Source organism: Coptis chinensis, chromosome 7, assembly GCF_015680905.1.
Source record: "Coptis chinensis isolate HL-2020 chromosome 7, ASM1568090v1, whole genome shotgun sequence".
Lineage (NCBI taxonomy): Eukaryota > Viridiplantae > Streptophyta > Magnoliopsida > Ranunculales > Ranunculaceae > Coptis > Coptis chinensis.
In genome coordinates, this window is record NC_141462.1 from 13,343,353 (window position 1) to 13,362,915 (window position 19,563).

Sequence of the window (19,563 nt, forward strand, 5' to 3'; positions counted from 1 at the left end):
TCTCATTCATTGATGATCATACTCGCGCTATGTGTGGGTGTATATGATGATGAAATCGAAAGATGAAGTGTTTGAGACATTTAAGAAGTGGAAGGCAAGGGTTGAGAATCGCATAGATAGGAAGGTAAAGACATTACGGTCTGACAATGGTACTGAGTATACCTATGGACCTTTCCAAGAGTTCTCCGCGGCGCAAATGGGAATTGCCGGATTAATCGATACCGTCGGGGCACGCCACGTGAGAATGGAATGGCAGAGAGGATGAATATAACTTTGCTTGAAAGAGCAAGATGTTTATTGTCTAATGCCGCCCCAGGCAAAGAGTATTGGGCAAATGCAAAGTCCATGGCGTGTTACCCGTCTTATAGGTCACCAAGCATTACCGACTATAGATTGCGGACACCTTATGAGGTGTGGTCGTAACCCACCGATTATAGTATCTTGCGAAAGTGTTTGGATCGACAAACTTACTACCATGTGAGGGGCGAAAGCTAGATCCTGTGAGCTAAGAAGACCATATTCTTAGGAAGCCGCGAATGGGGTAAAGCGGATACGATTGTGGTGTCTAGAAGCCCCCACAAGTTCCCCGGGTCGCAGAGATGTTACCTTTGATGAGACTTCCGTGTTATATTTCATGAAGTTTCCAGGCGGGCGTAATGGGCGAATGGTCCATAGAAGTTCAAGCTAATGAGCTTGAGTTATCCGATGCGGCCAGATGATTGGTTAGATCATGATGAGGTACCAAATCATGGAACCACAAAGAATGAAGAAGGAAGAAGAGCAAGAGCATCCGCGAACTTGTCGTATGACCACAGGCCCACGAGACAAGTTAAAGAAGCTGCACAAGTATGGGCACGAAGCCGTGAAACACTATGGTCGTGGATTTAGTGGCATATGCACCGAATATCGAAGATGATGAGCCGGATAGCTTCAAGGAAGCCGTTAGAGATGCTCATTACGAGATTGGTTAGTAGCTATGCAAGCGAGATGGAATCTCTTGATAAAAATCACACATGGGACCTAGTTTTATTGCCAAAGGGCAAAAGGACTATCGGCAATAAATGGGTGTTCGAAAAGAAAGAGGTCCTTCCCGAGTCCGACAAGATCGGGTACAAGGCAAGAGTGGTAGCAAAGGGTTTTTCACGTAAGGAAGGAGTTGACTACAATGAGGTATTTTCCCGGTGGTCAAACATACGTCCATTCGTGGTGTTATTAAGTTTAGTTGCCCACTTCAACCGGGAGTTAGAGCAACTTGATGTGAAAACCGCTTGCATGGGGACTTGGACGAAGAGATCTATATGAGACAACCCGAAGGGTTTGTCGCTTCTTGAAAAAGAAGATTATGTATGCAAATTGAATCGGTCATTTATGACGGGTTAAAGCAATCGCCCGTGCAATGGTACAAGCGCTTTGACACATTCATGATGCAACATGAGTACACACGGCGTAAGTATGACCGCCGTGGTCTACTTTAGAAGGCTTCGTGGGTAATGACTTCATCTATCTCTTTGCTTTATGTGGATGACATGCTTATTGCTTCCAAAAAGCATGGTGGAGATAGACAAGTTGAAATCTCAACTTAGCTCGAAGTTTGAGATGAAAGACTTATGTGGAGCCAAGAAGATACCGGGCATGGAGATTGACAGAGATAGGAAGAAACGACGGATAGTTGTATCTCATAAGAAATACATTCGAAAAGTAATTTCTCGATTTGGTATGGAGAATGCAAAGTCGGTTTCTACACCTTTAGTTTGGGCATTTCGGCTTTCGACTAAGTTCTCTCCTAGTTCGGTGGAGGAACAAAAGCATATGGCAAATGTTCCTTATGCAAGTGCCGCGGGCGCTTTGATGTATGCTATGGTGTGCACTGCGCCCGGACATTTCCGCACGTGCGCTTAGTGTTGTCGGCCAGGTATATGGCAAATCCGGGAAGCAAAGATTGGGAGGCGATGAAATGGGTACTAAGGTACTTGAAGGGTACCTTGGATGTAGGATTAGTTTATGGTGGAGGCACTTGTTATGTCGGTGGGTTTGTGGATTCGATTATGCAGTGATCTAGATAGACGACGATCGACCATCGGTTATGTGTTTTACGATGCATGGTGCACCGGTTAGTTGGAGGTGTATGCTACAGCTACAAATTGCTCTATCTACTCACCGGCGCAGTATATATGGCAAAGCTAGCAGAGGCAAAGAAAGAGGCATTATGGCTTCAGCGGTCTTTTAGATGATTTGGGTATTGAGCAGAACAGTGTTGCTTTGTATTGTGATAGTCAGAGTGCTATTCATTTGGCGAAGAACCAAGTTCATCATGGTCGGACCAAGCATATTGATGTCCGTTATCACTTTATACGGGATGTCGTTGAGGATGGTGATGTTGCACTTGAGAAAGTAGACACCCATGACAATCCTGCTGATATGCTGACAAAAGTTGTTCACCGGAGTTAAGTTCCAACACCGTTTGGACTTGCTCCAAATCTACATGTTTGAAAGAGCCCGTGTGGGCATAGCCGCCGGGGCGGTTATTCGCGAAGTCTTCCTTCTTTGGAGGTGTTCTTCTTGGATGTGATCTTCTTTGGATGTGTTCGGCTTGGTTTTATGTGTTAAAACCTCACCGAGGTGGAGAATGTAGAAATGTAGAGAAAAAACGAAGTTTTCTCTCGCTTTTATCGATGAGCGCGCCAAGGCCAGAGTGAAGCGCGACTTCGCTCATGGTCCAGATGAATTAAGCGACCGACCAGCGCTCGCCGCCAGCTTCGTTTTGTTTGTGGGCTTCGCTTTCTGAATCAGCGGTTTTGGTTTTTGGTATAAAACAAAATCGGTTTTGTGGAAAATCTAACTTTTCCAAAACCAAGAAAGAGAGAGATTACAAGAGAGCAATTCTTTGTGAGTTGAGTGTTCATTCTTTGTGAGTGAATTGAGAGACTTGTAATCTGTTATTCCGGACATCTAGTAAAGCTTGGAACTCGCAGTGTGGACGTAGGCAAATTGCCGAACCACGATATATCTCGTCTTGTGGTTTGTTCTTATTTTATATTAATTGTTTTACTTCATATGCTTGTTATTTGATATTGAGAAGTGTTGGGATATTGCTTGGAGGGTGTTGAAGAAATCTTGTCTAGTTTGAAGGATCGATCTTTGTGTAGGATTGATCCGTTTGTTGTGGGTAACGTTGTTTCCGCACTGTTATATTCACAACAGCTATATATGTATTCCAATTTCCAAATGACAAGAGAAGGGCAAAGATAGTGTACTATCTAAACGTGATTACTTCACTTAAGCTGAAGTGCTCAACTACTGTTGCTCAACTACTGTACCACAGCTTTTGGATTTTTGAAGTTCACCTGAGGAGAGAAGGTGCATAATAACGAATAACTCCAAATCCTACAAAATGCTTCAACTATTGCGGAATTTCGTGAACTGGTTTTAAATCTCAAAACCAAGGAACTAACCATACTTGAAATGTTCAGTTATACAGAAACTTTCGATGGCCACCAAAAATGAAAATTTCACTTAACTTTCGGAAATTTAGTTCCTTGCTCAAAACTTTATCGGTGCTGAATGCGACTCGTAATCTGCCTATAAGTCATCAAAAATTTCAGCTGTCGGCATTTTCAACAGGTTTGATTTTTTTTCTGAAATCAAAATTTTCTTGCCATTTCGCTTGGGAACTGTACTGTGCAATACTGAAACTCCTTAGATAGGTTGTTTCTTAAAATTCAAGAAAACATCCACTGGTGACTGGCCGACCACATTTTATTAGCAAAAAGAAGAAAAAACGCCACTCAACCTCACTTGCAGAAAAGTAAGAAAACAACAAGGGTGTATAACTGCGGACCTCTCCACTCTTAAGGTTCGTAACATCTGAAATATTGGTCACTGTCAACATATTTAGCACATCCTGGTCCCCCAGTTACCCTCGTTCCTACAATCTATTTCTGGTAATTTCCAACCTGAATAAGGCTGATAGGAGAAACATGGGAGCAAGTGCATATCCAGGCGCAACAAAACACTACTCGTTGCAATGGGATGAAATGTAAATGAGAATCATAGGAACCGTTTTCTGTACCACATTTTCCCTTCCCTGGAGTCGTGAATGTAACACTACTAGTCTACTAGCATACCTACACGGCTATCAGATCAAATGTACAAGTGGGTTTTCACCAAGACAAGTTTACATGATTAACAGGGCACCGTCTTGACTCAAACTGTATTGAGCTTCTCCCAATACTTTTATCAGTTCTATGGAGCAGACTAGCACAGCAAGAAGCAAACATCAAACGATATCAAGGACTAATATATCCTCCTTCAAATCTAATTTACATCTTTTGGTTTCTCTACCTCCCTCCACAATCAATCTTACTGTTAATGTGTACAAAAAGCTAAACTCTATTTCTGAGATAAGTTACAAAAGGAGCACTACATATCCATGTTGAGAGACAGGATTGATCCTTACAAAAGCAAAGCAGACTCATACAAATATCAAATCCATTAGTAGTTTTTTTTTTTTTTTTTTTTTTTTTGTAATCCTGTTTTAAATGAGATCAATAACTCTTTGATGCTGGCGGGGTTCGAGCCCCAGACCTCTGGTATCATCACCCAAAGGTTTTACCGACTTTGCTAGTCGGCACCTGCAAATCCATTAGTGTTAGCTCATTGTAACTTGGTATCTAAGTTGTATTCAAGAAACCTTTACTGGACAAAAAAGAAAGAATAGCAACAACAACAAAAATATGATTTGTTGCTTTAATAAATAACAGAAAGGGTGTCCAAGGCTTCCGAAACATTACCAGTATTTGTACAACTCTGATTTGTTTTCCATCCACAAGCCTAGGCCAGAGTCCAATGACCAAATAATGTGGGTGACTCCTTTGTTCGCTTCTGTAAAGAATAGAATGTCAAAACGTTTCTGTTATTAATCAGCCGATTGCAACCTTTGAATGAGAAGCTGTCTAAACTGAAAAAAACAGCTCAACAAAAATATGAAGCCTTGCTGCATCATTAAGGCGTAAGGGGTGGTGTCACTGTTGTTAAGTCAGCAGGCTGAGCTCTCCAATAGTGATGCTATCAATGCTGCTGCAATAAAATGCTGATCATGTAGTAAGGACTTCTTGGCTTGCACCTGTTGTGGCAATTGCACCACTTGCCCATTTTGAATATGTCGCTTCTGGCTACTTGAGATTGAGCAAAGTTGTCGGATTCCAAATGATTGGCGTCAGCAGAGCAAACTCAGTTCCTCCAGTCAATTTGGCAATGATCAAAGCCATGAGATGAATAAGGACAGCATTTTCTAGGAACAAAATCAATGTCAGTTTCAATCAAATTCCCATCGAATTCCCATATTGCAATTCTGGAACAATGATAGCACCATTTAGACTCTCCATGGCATTTAAGAAAGTGTCATCATCATCCATTTGTCCAGTTAACTGTTCCAAGGCCAAGTATATTTCGTCTTTCAAAGGGTGTAACTGATCAAAGACTGTAAACGAGTGCACCTTGCTCTCAACCTCAACCCAACTAATAGCTTGTTCTTTCTTCACTTGTCTCCGATTCATAAGGTGTCTCACCTTCTCCACAGACTTCCACCTCCCTGACAGAGCATAAATATTTGAAAGTAATACATACGCTGCAGAAGATTGAGGCTCCAAGTCAATAAGGTGCTCTGCTGCTATTCTTCCCAATTCAGTATTTCCATGAATTTTACATGCACCCAGTATGGCATTCCAAACCCGACCATCAGGCTTACAAGACATCTTCTGAAGCAGATCCTTCACCTCATCAAATCTTCCAGCACGTCCAAAGAGATCAACTAAGCATGCATAGTGTTCTTGGTCAGCAGTAATGCCATGAACCTGAGTCATAGATTCAAACAACTGAATCCCTTCATCCACAAGGCCGGAATGGCTGCAAGCATTTAGAATGACAACCAAAGTGATCCTATTTGGTTTGGTTCCTAATCTTTGCATATGATGAAACAAGTGTATGCACTCATCACCAAGACCATGTTGTGCTAAAGTTGATAACATTGTGTTCCACAATACAATATCTAGCTTGTCATCCATTTGGTCAAAAACAGATCTACCAACTCCCAAACTGCCACATTTTGAATACATATCAATCAGAGAACTAACAACAATCGCGTTAGGTTTAAAAACTCTTCGTATCAAATAGCTATGAATTTGTTTACCATGCTTAAGTGAAGCTATGCTGGCACAAGCACAAAGACAACTACTAAAAGTAAACTGATCAGGTCTAATCCCTCTAATCATCATTTCTGAAAAGAGCTTGAGAGCCTCAGGCCCAAGACCAGACCGCACATAACCGCTAATCAAACTTGTCCAAGAAACAGGATTCGGCTCAGGAATCTCATCAAACAATCTCCTCGCCATTTCCATATCGCCCACCTTAGCATAACCTGAAACCAACGTAGTCCAAGCAAGCACATCCCTATCAGGCATTTCATCAAACATTTTTTTCCCATCCCCTATAACACCACTCTTCGCATAAGCATCGACAATAGAACTCGATATAACCAAATTCGACAAATACCCAAACCTAAAAACCTGTCCATGAACTTGTTGCGTAACACGAAACTCCTCTAATTTCACACAAGCAATTAAAACCCCGGAAAAACTATACTCATTAACCCCAATACACAAACTTCTAAACTTATTATAAAACCCCAAAGCCTCATTACAAAACCCATTCTTCGCAAACATAATAACCATAGTATTCCAACTTACAACATCTCTCTCAGGCATTTCATCAAACAATTTCCTACACCTTAAAATATTACCCAATTTAGCATACCCAGAAAGCATATTATTCCAAGAATACAAATTCCTAGCAGACATTTTGTTAAACACTTTACGTGCTAATTTATCTGACCCACATTTCAAATACATGTGAATTAAATGATTTGATAATAATGTATTGGTTGTAGGGTGACTGTGTTTGAAACCAGTTAAACGTAAATAAAGATGTACCCATTTTCCTTGTTGGAGTGAATTAGTGTTTGCACATTGTTGAATCAGGTTTGTGAGTGTTGTAGTGTTTAAACGAATGCCTTTGGTTATAAGGAGTTGTAAGGAATTAACTACTTCTTTGAGGTTGTTTTTGGAAATTTGATTGTTGATGGATTGAATGAGACATGTTGGTGATTTTGTTTTGGGTTTCATTTAAGCTCTTCATGCTTCATGGCCGAGGTGCTGCCTTATTTTTTCATTTTCGATTCTCTAATGAAAATGTTTTGAAATTTTTCTGGAGAATTAGTACGACATGCCGAGAAATTACCGGACGATATTCTCAATTGTCAAAATATCGCAACGTGTTTTACTGTTGTTTTATATCTAGCATTTCACTAAATTTAATAGTATACTGCGTGGCAGTGGGGAGGAGTGGAGTTGGGGGGGGAGAGAGAGTTGGGTGATCTGGGGTGGGGAGAGAGAGGCGAAGGAGAAAGGGTATTGGGGGAAGAAAAATGAGAGAGAAGTGAGGACAGATGCACGAAACCAATCAAGTTGGTTTTGTCCGCATAGCCCCTTTCGCTAAGATCGTTAAGCTCCATTTCACTCGATTATAGAACCGTCAGTTTTGATTGGTGATGATGTAGTCAAGAAGGTTATCATCGAAAAAAAAAATGATGTAGTTAAGCCTTGAGGTGTAAGAGCATCTCTAGATGGTGGAGACATCAAGTGTCATGCTCATTGTCACCAAGTAGGCAAGTACAGTACGGGTTTAAAACGGTGTATTTGAAAAAAACTTAGTTCTTGTTTTAAACGGAAAAAACCGAAAAAAAAAAGGGTAAAAAAACGTGGGGCATAAAAAACGGGTTTAAAATGGTAAAACGGGTTTAAAACGTATAATAATACGTACAATACGTAAAAGAAACGATAAAAACCGATGATAAAGAATATAATAGATAAAGAATTTGATTTTTTTATAAGAGTGGAAAAAAGAATTGACACATAAAATAAAAATAAAAATAATAAAAATGAAAGAAAATTCAAATATATGAAAGTATCAAATTATCATTACTCATCCAAATACTAGAAGTTTTAGATTTAGTACCAAAACATGACTCTAAATAAGATACTACTAATTACCAACCATAATGGCATAATCAAGTTCTACAAATAAGTTAATAATTTTAAAAGTTATAATTAATTATTAATAGTCCAAAACAAAATAAAACTGTCTCAATAAGTCAATCTAACGCCCACTCTTCAAAAAGGTAAACTCCAAAACCCCTTTTTCTTTTTGCGTGTTTTCTTTTAGATTTAAAAAAAAAAAAAAAAAAAAAAAAATTAAACGGGAGATTTTCAAAATCTCGGGTTTTAAACGTTTTTTAAGTTTAAAACGCGTTTAAAACCGATTTTTTTTTTAAAAACCCGGATTTTAAACTGAAACCAGACGCCTTGCCAATATCTTGGGTTTTAAACGCGTTTTTTTCATAAAAACGCCGAACTTGGTGACAATGGTCATGCTTGAGGTTAAATTTGAGGCAAACATCCGCAAATAATAACTAACTCTAGGTGGAGGCAGAACACAGTCACAAATTTGTCGTAGGACCTACCACGCGCAACATTACCACTGTCGCGTGCTATCAAATAAAAAACGCAAATTTCAATTTACTGCTTCGCTCTCACTCCACACTTAAATTCCAAAATTATATTCACAACCATTTCATATGTATTACCATGACTTCTTCTTTATCATTGCAAAAAACTACCTAACATACCAACGTTGGCAAATCAACTCAACAATCATGTTATTTTGATACACTTGATCAAGAGAGGTGTCCTAAAGCACCACATTGCCAAAGTTATATGCTAATATAAAGAAGGTGTGACGAAGATGGTGAAAAAGTGAGATTTTTGAAATATATATATGATTGATGCCCTGGTATGGAATATACATGTGGAGACAGTTTGTTGATATGTACATGTTGTGGTGAGGAAGATCATTGGTATATGTATATTATTACCCCTATGCACAGATATCATGCCTAAATGGTTGTGATGGTGTCAAAGAACTGAAATTTTTTGCGAACCTTGAAAGAAAAAGTCTTGATTTATTGAAGTATACGTCTAATGTGTGGAAAATGTGAGTGGTTGGGTGTTGTAATGAAAAAGGTAATTGAAAGTGGTTAAAACTATTGTAATCAATTTATTTTGTATGAATATGTAATGTGTTATTTTTAGTATGAATAAACTTTTATTTTCTATGAATATATATTAGTTTAATTAAAATATATAATAAAAGAAAATTGATTAACACAGTTTATTGATGATTAAGAGAAAACATACATTCACAAAATTAAATTAATCGATCACCCTTAATACTCCATAAATGCTTGACGAGGTCAATTTTAAGTCTATCATGCATGCATAGTCTTTGATTGAACTCATAGAGTCTCCTCAATGTAGCTTTCCCGAGTAGGTGGGATTTGTGGTTGCTCTTCTAGATCAGGAATTATCCTAATTTCATATTTCTTATTCTTAGCTCCAATTAAAGCCCAAAATATCACCAATATATCCGATATATCGCCGATATATATCATTTTTTTGGTACACCGATATGGATATATTCGATATATCTCAACCGAATATTGAATCCTTTTTTCCCTTATATATATCGCAATTTCCGATATAACGATATATATCGACCGATATATCTGATATAAATTATTGACTTTGACAGATATTGTTGACTTTGACCAAATATTATTGAGTTTGACCGATATATTGACGATATTTCCGATATAATCGATGATATTTCTGATATATCGACATACAAAACAAAATTTTGACTGGTCAACAAAAAAATAGATATCTCCGATATTTTTTATATATCCGATATATATCAATTTTTGGGTACATCGAAATATTCACCGAATTCGATATTTTGGGCCTTAGCTCCAATTATCATATTGTGCAATATGATATATGCTATGATATATAACAATACTCATTGTCTCCACATGCCATAATTTGCAAGATTTTGCCAAAATCCCAAATTTATATTGCAAACCCCACCCCAAAAGTTCATTCAATATCTTTCCTTGCACCTTCCTGTATCGTTGCGAACCACTTCGTCTTTGGAGCGTTAGATTTTGAAATTGTTTGTATAAGTGTCGCATAGTCAGGATATATCGATATCATCAGCTAAATAATAACCCATATTGTAGCTATGATGATTTACGTCAAAATAAACAGGTGGGGAAGTATCATTGATCATGTGCTCAAACACCGACGAATTGCTCAACACGTTGATGTCATTGTATGACCCTCGCATCTCAAAGAAAGAATGTCATATCCACAAGTCTTTGGTTGCAACAGCTTCAAGAATAACATATGGTTTTCTAGAATGACCACTGTGAGCACCTTGCCATCCAGTTGGACAGTTATGTCTTCCCCAATGCATGCAATCAATATTTCCCAACATACCAGGCAATCCATGTTCGGCAGAATGGGCAAGCAAGCGTTCTGTGTCTGCAATGTTTGGCCTTCGCAAGTAGACTGGACCGTACAATTTGATAATTGCGTCACAGAAATGCCTCAATGCCTAGTTGCCAAATTGCTCGTAAATGTATAATTGATCATCGACTTAGGTTTACCACCTTACCATAACCAAGAATACGCAAAGACGTATCCACCTTGATAAAATGATCTATCTTAGGTTTACCAGTATTGTTAACGTTAGGCTGAAAGTACTTAAAATGAGTCTGGAGATCGTTGAAGATGTGAAGTAATATATTTTTTTTTATACAAAAGCGGCGTTTGAAATATTATTTTGGAAAAATAGGACGATCAACGAAGTAGTTGGTTTTCAAGATTTCCAAAGTCAAAGCATAGTGTCTATGTTTCACTTTTAGACCTTTTTTTGAACCACTATGTGGTGCCTTCGGAGCATGCACTTGTGCTTGTGCAAGTACATCCAAACTCCGCTTGATAAGAGAAATGACGCTAACAAATTCCTCATCAATCAAGACTATCTACCGAGTCTTCTGCCAAAGAAGACAAAGATGAAGATGAAGATTGAATGGGGAAAAGCTCATACACTTCATCATCTATTTTTTGGCAATGTGTGTGTTGAATTGTTTGTTGAGGATTAATGTGAAATGGTTGAGTTGTTTGAGTAAAATGATGAAGAAAATAAGTATAGATATATGGAGATAGAATTCCGGCCGTTTTTGCCATTTTTTTTTTACCGTTGGAGCACGCGACAGTGGAAATCGCACGACATTAGTAGTGTCGCGGTGATTCTGGTCAAAGTCAAAAAAAATTCGGGTGACATTAGAAGTGGCGCGCGACAATGGTACTGTCGCACCGCATCCGCATCCAAAACTGCAAATTTGTCTCAATGGATGCGGCTAGACACTTGATACCTCCAGCTTTGCCTCCACCTAGAGATGTTTTATTTTGAAATTATGAATGGTGAAGGCAAATTTACAGTTGATGTCTCCACCAAGAAATGCTCTAAGTTGGTTGACCATGCATCATCATTAGATCAGTTGTTGAGAAGCATCACTAGGACCGTAGAAGGATCTAGACAGTTTGCGAGTTGGTTTTGTGAAAACAATGTCGCTATTATATGCCTATATATAGCATCATTATTTATCAGGTTGAATATACATAACTGATCACCAAACAGAAATATTGCATTCAGTGTCGGCTCAACCCTTAGTCGAGTTAGGCGGCCGCCTAAGGCCTCAAATTTGGAAGGGCTAATATTTCTTAATTTATCCACATATTTGTTTATTATTACCTAATTTTATAAAGAAAAAACACCAAAAAAAGATATTGTAAAGGTTGGATTTGGATTAACCTTACAAACGTAGGCAATCAGGGAGAGATGGGATTGATAGGTTGGATTTGACAGAGTTCGTGTGGACGAACTGCCTACGTATCAAGTTATCTCTACTGGGGTGAGACTTGAATCAGGTCAGACGTAGTTTCTCATCCTCTTTTTATAGGCAAGATGCTCGCGCCTCCTGCTCTCCCGCGTCAGGTCAGGTTCAGGTCTCCTTCTCATTAGCGAACCATGATGGTGAGTTATGAAGAATCAATGAGATGCGTGCCTGAAGTTTCGGTCTTGAAATATATAATAAAGATATACGTTACAAGCCGTTATGAGCTGTGATGAGTGAGCTTTATGGAGTTCATCTTTGGGCGAGATCCTCTTATCGACTTGAGTCACTTAGAAGCGAGCTCTTAGGTCGAATAGTTGAGATCGGTAGATAAATAATTGAACAACTCGTTTTGCCTGAGATGATCGAGTCACTATGAAGCGAGCTCTGAAGACGAGGATACGAGGTCAGTTAGTAGTTTTGTTTATGCTGGACACGTGTGTGATATTCATTGGATGTGAATATTACTCTCTCACACAGCCCCATCTCAGTAGGTCGCTTTGTGCAGAGGAGCGATCTGCTGAGAGAGAGCGATAGCACGTGTTTAGCACATGTGAGGATGCAAACAGTTGTGAGCAAAATAGCAATCGCCTCGTTTTGTAGAATTTGAAAGACGCTACATATGGTGACGGCAGTCTAGGGTTTGTGTGCAATGATGACTTGCCTTGGGAACTTGAAGGTTTTTTTCACAAAAACACTTCTGGAGAACTGAAGAGCCACCGTTCCCTCAATTTTCAGAACTTTGCAAAGGTTTTAGAGTATCAGGTTAGTTTCTCTGCCATTTTCGTTTCTCTTGCTTTGTCTTCTTTCTCTAGTAGTCCTGTGTAAGTCTTTGTTTGTAGAAAAAACAACATAAACATGTTTGATTCAGATGACACGCGATCTGATGAAGTAATAGTAGAGTCTGTAGGTTTTGAGAGTGAGGAGGTAGAAGTGAGATCAACATCTGTAATAGCTATAACGCGAGTAATTCAAGTTCTGCTATTGCGTCTTCTTCTTCTAGTGGTTTACCTCCTAGGATTGTAGATAGAAACACGTGTTGTGAATAGTTTTGTAGAGTTAAGGGAAGCTTGTGGTATAACTGTTAGCGAGCTAGCTATTTGCGACCTGAGTGGTGTAGAGGACGTTTTTAGTACGGAGTTCGTTCCAAGAGATTATGGAGTTGTCGTTTGTGAGGGACAGTTGAGGGCTGGGATGAGGTTACTGTTCTCCAGGTTAACCTGTGATTTTTTGAATTTTTGTGAGAAAGCACCCTGCCAGTTCGTTGGCAATATGTGGCGTTTGTTAAAGGTTTTCGACTTGTTAAATGGGAGTGGTGAGTACCGTATTGAGGTCGCTGATATTGTGGAGCACTTTGTTGTGAAGTAGTCTAGGGCCAATAACTTTAGTTTACAGATGCTGACCAAGAAGTCCAGCGTCCTGGATGGGGTTAGTAATGAACCCTGGGAGAAGAGGTCGTTGCTGGTGGTTGGAAATTATTGTGCCCCTGGGTTTAGCGTCTAGACTATGGTTTGTAATTTTGTTGGTATGTTTCTATGTTCTTTGTTGTATTATTGTAAAATATGTGCTATATTGAACTGACCTTTGAACTAGTTGTCTTTCAGAGGTCGTTATCACAAGGCGAACTAAGTGTGGACTGATTGAGAAGTTCGCTAAGCTTAGTCGAGCTCAGAAACAAGCAAGGCTGCCTGAAACAAGGCCCAAAATATCGTCGATATATCCAATATATCGTCGATATATATCATTTTTTTTGGTACACCGACATGGATATATTCGATATATATCCACCGAATATTGAATCATTTTTTTTCCGATATATATCCGAATTTCAGATATAACAATATATATCGACCGATATATACGATATATCCGATATAAATTGTTGACATTGACCAAATATTATTGACTTTGACCGATATATTGATGATATTTCCGATACAATCGACGATATTTCCTATATATCGATATACAAAACAAAATTTTGACTGGTCAACAAAAAAAGAGATATCTCTGATATATCCGATATATATCGGTTTTTGGGTACACCGAAATATTCACAGAATTCGATATTTTGGGCCTTGGCCCGAAATAGGGAACTACTTTGTGGAGAAGGGAGGCGGGGAAATTCGGTTGAAGAGAAGGAACCAAAAGAAGCTAGCTCATGGTCAAATTGATAGTGAGTCGTCAATTGAGTCGATAATGGAGAGGGGAAACAGTGGCATCGTTATGAGGGAGGAGAGGAACAAGAACCGTGGTGGGTATGGGAGTTCTGTCGGCGGAGCTGGGACCTCTAGGTCTGAGAGTGGGTCGGTGAGGAGACCTGTCCAAAGTGGCGGTGATGGCATGGGGGTCGCTCCACTGGAGAGGACGAGGAAGGGCTCTCCGCTGGACCTAGAGGAGATCGGCTTCGTGCCTTGTCGGCCAAGCAGGTTGGCCAAGCGTAAGGCAGATGCACCTGATCCTAGGCCCACCAAGGTGGCTAGGATCGTGGACCGCTCTGTTGGTAGTGGGTCTGGTGTTGTGCCCGAGCGAACTGGGGGTAAGGGGGTGAGGAGTTCAAGGTCTAGGGACGAACTCGACCTGGCCAGTTTTGAGAAGGGGTTGGCTTTAGCTGCTGATGTGGGGGGTAAAGGGAAGGGGAAGGTTGCTGCCATGGAAGCAGGCAAGACGACCTCCTAGAAGGGTGGAGGGACGATCTAGATCGGAACCTTGTGTATTTGAGCCCGAAGTCTAGGAAGAAGCATCTGGTGAAGATGTCAGATTATAGTTATAAATCTGCGCCTATTGTTGCTTGCTTGATGGTGTTGGTCTGGAGGGTGACCATAACAACTTTTTTGTGACGCCTATTTGGCGTTAGAAATTTAGCGTCTCAATTTAAGTCAAAATTTTTTGTGATGGCATTGTGGCATCAATAGTTTTTGTGATAGCATTTTGGTGTCACAACTTTGTGACGGTGATTTCACATTTGTGACGGCATTATGGCATCCCATTTTTTGTGACGACATTTTGGCGTCACAAATTTGTAAAGCGTTTTAACATTTGTGACGGTATCGTCAGTAAACGTGTTTTAGTTTTAAAAAATAGTAATTATTATTTTGCTATATGAGCAATCATTTTTTGGTAGTCTTGTACCATATAGAACTCTCCAAGAGACAACTTATTTAAAAAACAATACAATTAATCCACAAAATACACAAGTTTCAATACTGAAAATTTCACTATTTCCAAATAGTCCATTTCACATTTCGAAAATAGTCTACAAAGTACACATGATGAACACTCACGATTTACTCTATATATCTCTCAAAATTATTATCAAATAACTTTCACACTTATCAATTTTAAAATGCAATAATATACAACTACAAGGTATATCTTCTTCACAAGTATCCACGATCTAGCAGAAATGAAACACCTTCAAAACTCCCACCAAGTGAAAAGAACTTGTCAACTCTAAACTTACCCTTCACAAAGAAAGAAGAAAACTTTATTAATTAACTAAAAATGGTAAGACAGTTGTTCAAGTTAGCTTTACTTATATGGGGATTATAGAGAGTTGAACATTCCAAAATCAAATAATATTGTAGTCCAGCAACACTTCCCAACAAGTAGAATAATGTAGCCTGGTAAACATAAGGTTCTACTTCTGCTTCTCAAGACATTCAAATGATACTTAAACAAGAGCATAAATGAAAAAAAGGAAATTAAAAGTTAAACACAATAGATCCAACTCCTTAGACCTATCAATCATTCTAAAACTACTTCCTGAACCCTATGGTTTGCATTTATGGAAAACTACAAACACTTAAAAGTGTATGCCGGAAATGACAAGCCAGGAACAATTTTTAGGATACAATTAAGATGTTCATACAATTTTAAAAAGAAAGTACATTTTTTATTAAAAAAAATCTAGGATACAATTAAGATGTTCACACAATTTAAATTGACATCCAAAAAATAAAATATAAATTAATGTAAAGATGAGCATATAAAATATCTTGAAGACCCGCTCGACAAACCCATTTTGCATAGCGAAAGGCATTCCTCAAACAATAACAATAGGAGTTCCAGCTGCAAAAAGATTTCGTACAAACTCATTTTTATCTCAAGACAAAAAGTAATAGGTGGCAGGCAAGCAACTAATTTAAGATAACCGTACTCTTATAGGTGTCTTTTCTAAGTTAAGTACCATATGCAACAACTATGAAGTTTGTACCCAAATTCTCATATCACAACCACATGGAAAGCTTCTTAATAGATATGCTTCATCTAAACTCATGTCCACTTAGCAACAAGCACATAAATAAAAAGTCTAACAATACAAGTAAAAATAAGATCATAACAATGTATATACCGAAGTCTTCGGCCAATGTAAAGTGATGGACAATTCCTTAAAGCTTACTCATAACATATAGTTGTGCTTCTCTCAAATTTCAAGTATAAACATGAAATACTTCACCAGATATGTCACACAATTAGATAATAGTTGACTCACCAAATTTCAGACTTGCATTTCTGTATTGAATCCTCAAAGCTATTCCAAACTATGAGCCTCAAGTCCTTCTAAACTTTGGGAAGCAACTAGTTCATTCTCATTTTTGGTTCTGCAAGGCTGGAACCCACCAAATTAGTCTTAAAGCATAACTAGATATAAAGAGGTTGAAGGAAAGAGAGTATCTGCTTGACAGCCCCAACATCATTAGTCTCGTCCCTCCATTGACTCACAACAACACGAGCTGCCATGAAAGAACCGATATACAAAAAAGGGCATATACGATAGACTTCATACATCAACATTGGTACACGCAAACAGTAGATATAAGTGTAGTAACAAAGTCAAATAAATAGAAGTAAATGCCTAAAAATTAGTTTTAACATCCCTTATTTCTCAAAGCATAACGTCAGACGCATATACCCAAATGCGATGAAGCTTGAGTTATCAGAACTAAGTTACCCAAATACTTCATTGCGGTACTTAATCATTATCAGAACTTCAAAAATGTTGGAGTGTTAGGCTGTCTATTAATTTTAATATGGCAATTTTGAAAATCCATGAAATGGAAATTACTAACGTGGTTTCAAAGAGAGCAGCTAATCAATCAGCCTAAGCCAAGGATCCTATGGATACAACCAAATTGTTTTTTGCTGTAGGTATTGTGTTTTTAATATAGTTGGGGGAGTCTCCAGCGGAGGAATCAGTAACCTACCATAAAAGCTCAGGCAGCAACAACTAGTCTAAGGGATTTATGCAAATAATGGATAGTAGCTAGGCTGGGAACCAGTTGGGATGTCAATATCATAATGATGAGGTGTTGTCCCCTTGTCTGATTGGCTTTGCATTTTACTACTTTTATAAATTTCACTCTCTTGTCTTTTGCAAAGGACAAAAACTGACACAGCTTGGTGTTGTTATATACGTTTGCTTTGCAAACATCATCAAGACCTAAATTACTGTTTCCAACTCACTTGTTGCTTACGATCATCGCTAGCGACTTAATAATGACCAAAATTTTATGTCTTGCCTTTGTTAGTGATGTACAAATTGTGAAACTCTTTTTCTTCTTTGCCTGTCAAATTCTCACCACTATTAACTAGGAGAGCACTGCCAGTGCTTAGCTGTTGGCACTTGGCACCATCAGTTTTTTTAGTTAGAGTTCTTATTTTACTGTTACAATTCCTTTTTATGGTCAGAGTTCTTTTGAGAATGCATCAGGTTTCTTCAGCAAACTTTTGCCTATTCAGCCAGAGAACTAAATTTTAAAAAATGCTGATGTTATTTTGCATTTGATTTTGACAGGGGAATGATACAATCATATGTTTTGAGTTCTAAATCAATTTTATTGTATGTTCTAAAGATGCCAGCAAGAGATAAGCTATTCTAGTATGTGTTACACTACTGCTACAAAGGAAAATATGCATTTTCCATCTAAAACATTATCCATTCTCATGCCTTAGAGCATAAGGCATGCTAGAATAAAAATTTGCACATATTCGATATAAACATCAATTAAGTTAACCAAATCAAACAACTCAATATGTAATTCCTCTTACACTGTTCAAAAATTGGTAAAAGTGATGACTTTATTTAATAAATGAAAAGGGAGAAAAAAGATTGAACCTTGGAAGTAGAAGAGATCTTCGACATTGCAGACGGCACTGAATCAATGAAAGAAAAACTCCAGCGACTCATATCAATTCCAAGCTTCGAAATTCGAAAGAAAATGACGCATAGAAGATGGAAAACGCACTTGTTGTGAGAAGAGATGACAGAGATCAGTTCGTAGGAAACTGATTCGGAAGGGAGGGCTTGAGTTTGTAGGGTTTTTGCCATTTGAGAGAAATTTTTTCTTTGGGAGATGAAGTCGTGGGAGCTGAAAGCGTTAACTTTATTTTCAGAAACCACGCTGGCATGCCGTCACTTTATTTTTAAAAACTCTCACAATTTAATTCCCGTAATTATCTGATTACTAGTGACGGTTTTAGTTCACTACTAATGCCTATATGCCGTCACAAGCTTACTACGCCTTAGTGGCGTCACAAACTGAAAAAGCCTAGTGTCACAAAAATACAGTTATGGTGTAACGCGTAAAGATTTGGATAGTAAAGAACTTGATGAAAATCTGAGGGCGCTGGATCTGACCCATTGTTTGGTATGTCTTTGAACTTTTCTTGTAGTTGGTTGGCTATATATGTAAGTAGTTGTTTAATACTTGTTGTCTTTGTGTAGTTTCTAGCTGGTTATAAGAAGTTGAAATAGATGGCACAGATAAGCGAGTCTAAGAAAAGAGAACTGGAGAAAGTGAAAGACGAACTGGCCAATGTGAGGGACGTTCAAGTGGTAGAAAAGAAAGAGTTAGACGAGCTGAAAAGATTGTATAATGATGCCGTTCTGGAGAAGTTGACCATGAGCGGCTCGATTGCAGAGCTTGAGGAGAAGGTGGATATGGCTTCTGTAACTGAGTACGCTAAAACTTGTAAAGCGGTTGCTCAGAGGGCTAAGCAGGCTTATGACGCTTTGGGCCAAGATTTTGACGAACTGGAGCAGATGTATTTTCAATTGAAAGAAGAACATGAAAGTAGGGCTCCAGGTACACTAGTGATCGACGTACTTGGAGATGCTAGTAATGAACCATTTGCCAGTACTGTCGTCCCTGCTAAGCGAACTGAGGAGGCTGTCAATACTCTTTCTGCTACCGTTCTTCCCATTGATGCTGATGCTGCTACTCCTGACGAACTGGATCCATTGCAGACGGAGTCTTTGAACAATGTTGTTTGATTCCTTCTATGTCTTTGAAATTTGCGAGGTTTTTGCTTGTTCCTTGAATTTGTAATATTGTTTGGAAGTGGTGGAGATACAATAGAGCTGGTTTCCTGAGCTTGCCTAGGCAGTTCGCTTTTTAAAATGGTGGTGGCATGGGCTAGATATATTAAGAGCTGATAACCTGGGGTAGGGGTGCAAACGGATAGGTTCGGATTCAAATATGCCTATATCCGAATCCGAATCTGAATTCGAATCCGATTTCAGATATCCGAATCGGATATCGGATAATATCCGATCCGAAAATTAATATTAATTAAAATTTTATTTGCTTTGAATAATTCATTTTACCACTATAAAAACTATTATAAATAAATAAATATATATATATATA

The 19,563-nt window shown here is 38.5% G+C and overlaps 1 protein-coding gene and 1 long non-coding RNA gene across 4 annotated transcripts; both read right to left on the reverse strand.

Annotated features, from left to right (window-relative positions):
• Nucleotides 1–4,264: 4,264 nt before the first annotated feature.
• LOC147486123 (Pentatricopeptide repeat (PPR-like) superfamily protein) lies at nucleotides 4,265–7,248 on the reverse strand. Of its 3 annotated transcripts, XM_086573129.1 has the most exons (3): nucleotides 6,987–7,229; nucleotides 4,791–6,415; nucleotides 4,265–4,631 (listed from the first exon to the last, which is right to left on the reverse strand). In XM_086573129.1, the coding sequence occupies exons 1-2, from the start codon at nucleotides 6,988–6,990 to the stop codon at nucleotides 5,319–5,321; spliced, it is 1,101 nt and encodes a 366-aa protein (XP_086429255.1). In that variant the 5' UTR covers nucleotides 6,991–7,229; the 3' UTR covers nucleotides 4,265–4,631; nucleotides 4,791–5,318. The 3 variants fall into 3 exon arrangements, with proteins under 3 accessions (XP_086429255.1, XP_086429254.1, XP_086429256.1); XM_086573128.1 differs by having other exon boundaries at nucleotides 4,791–7,247; XM_086573130.1 differs by lacking the exon at nucleotides 4,265–4,631 and having other exon boundaries at nucleotides 5,957–6,093; nucleotides 6,188–7,248.
• Nucleotides 7,249–15,088: 7,840 nt separating this feature from the next.
• On the reverse strand, nucleotides 15,089–18,321 carry LOC147486124 (uncharacterized). The gene is made up of 3 exons (XR_015202637.1): nucleotides 18,030–18,321; nucleotides 16,407–16,523; nucleotides 15,089–15,375 (listed from the first exon to the last, which is right to left on the reverse strand). It is a non-coding gene; the product is annotated as an uncharacterized LOC147486124 (long non-coding RNA).
• Between the last annotated feature and the right edge of the window lie 1,242 nt (nucleotides 18,322–19,563).

Coding starts and splice junctions, on each gene's coding strand:
- LOC147486123 (XM_086573128.1), bottom strand. CDS start 7,178: ATGAAACCCAAAACAAAATCACCAACATGTCTCATTCAATCCATCAAC.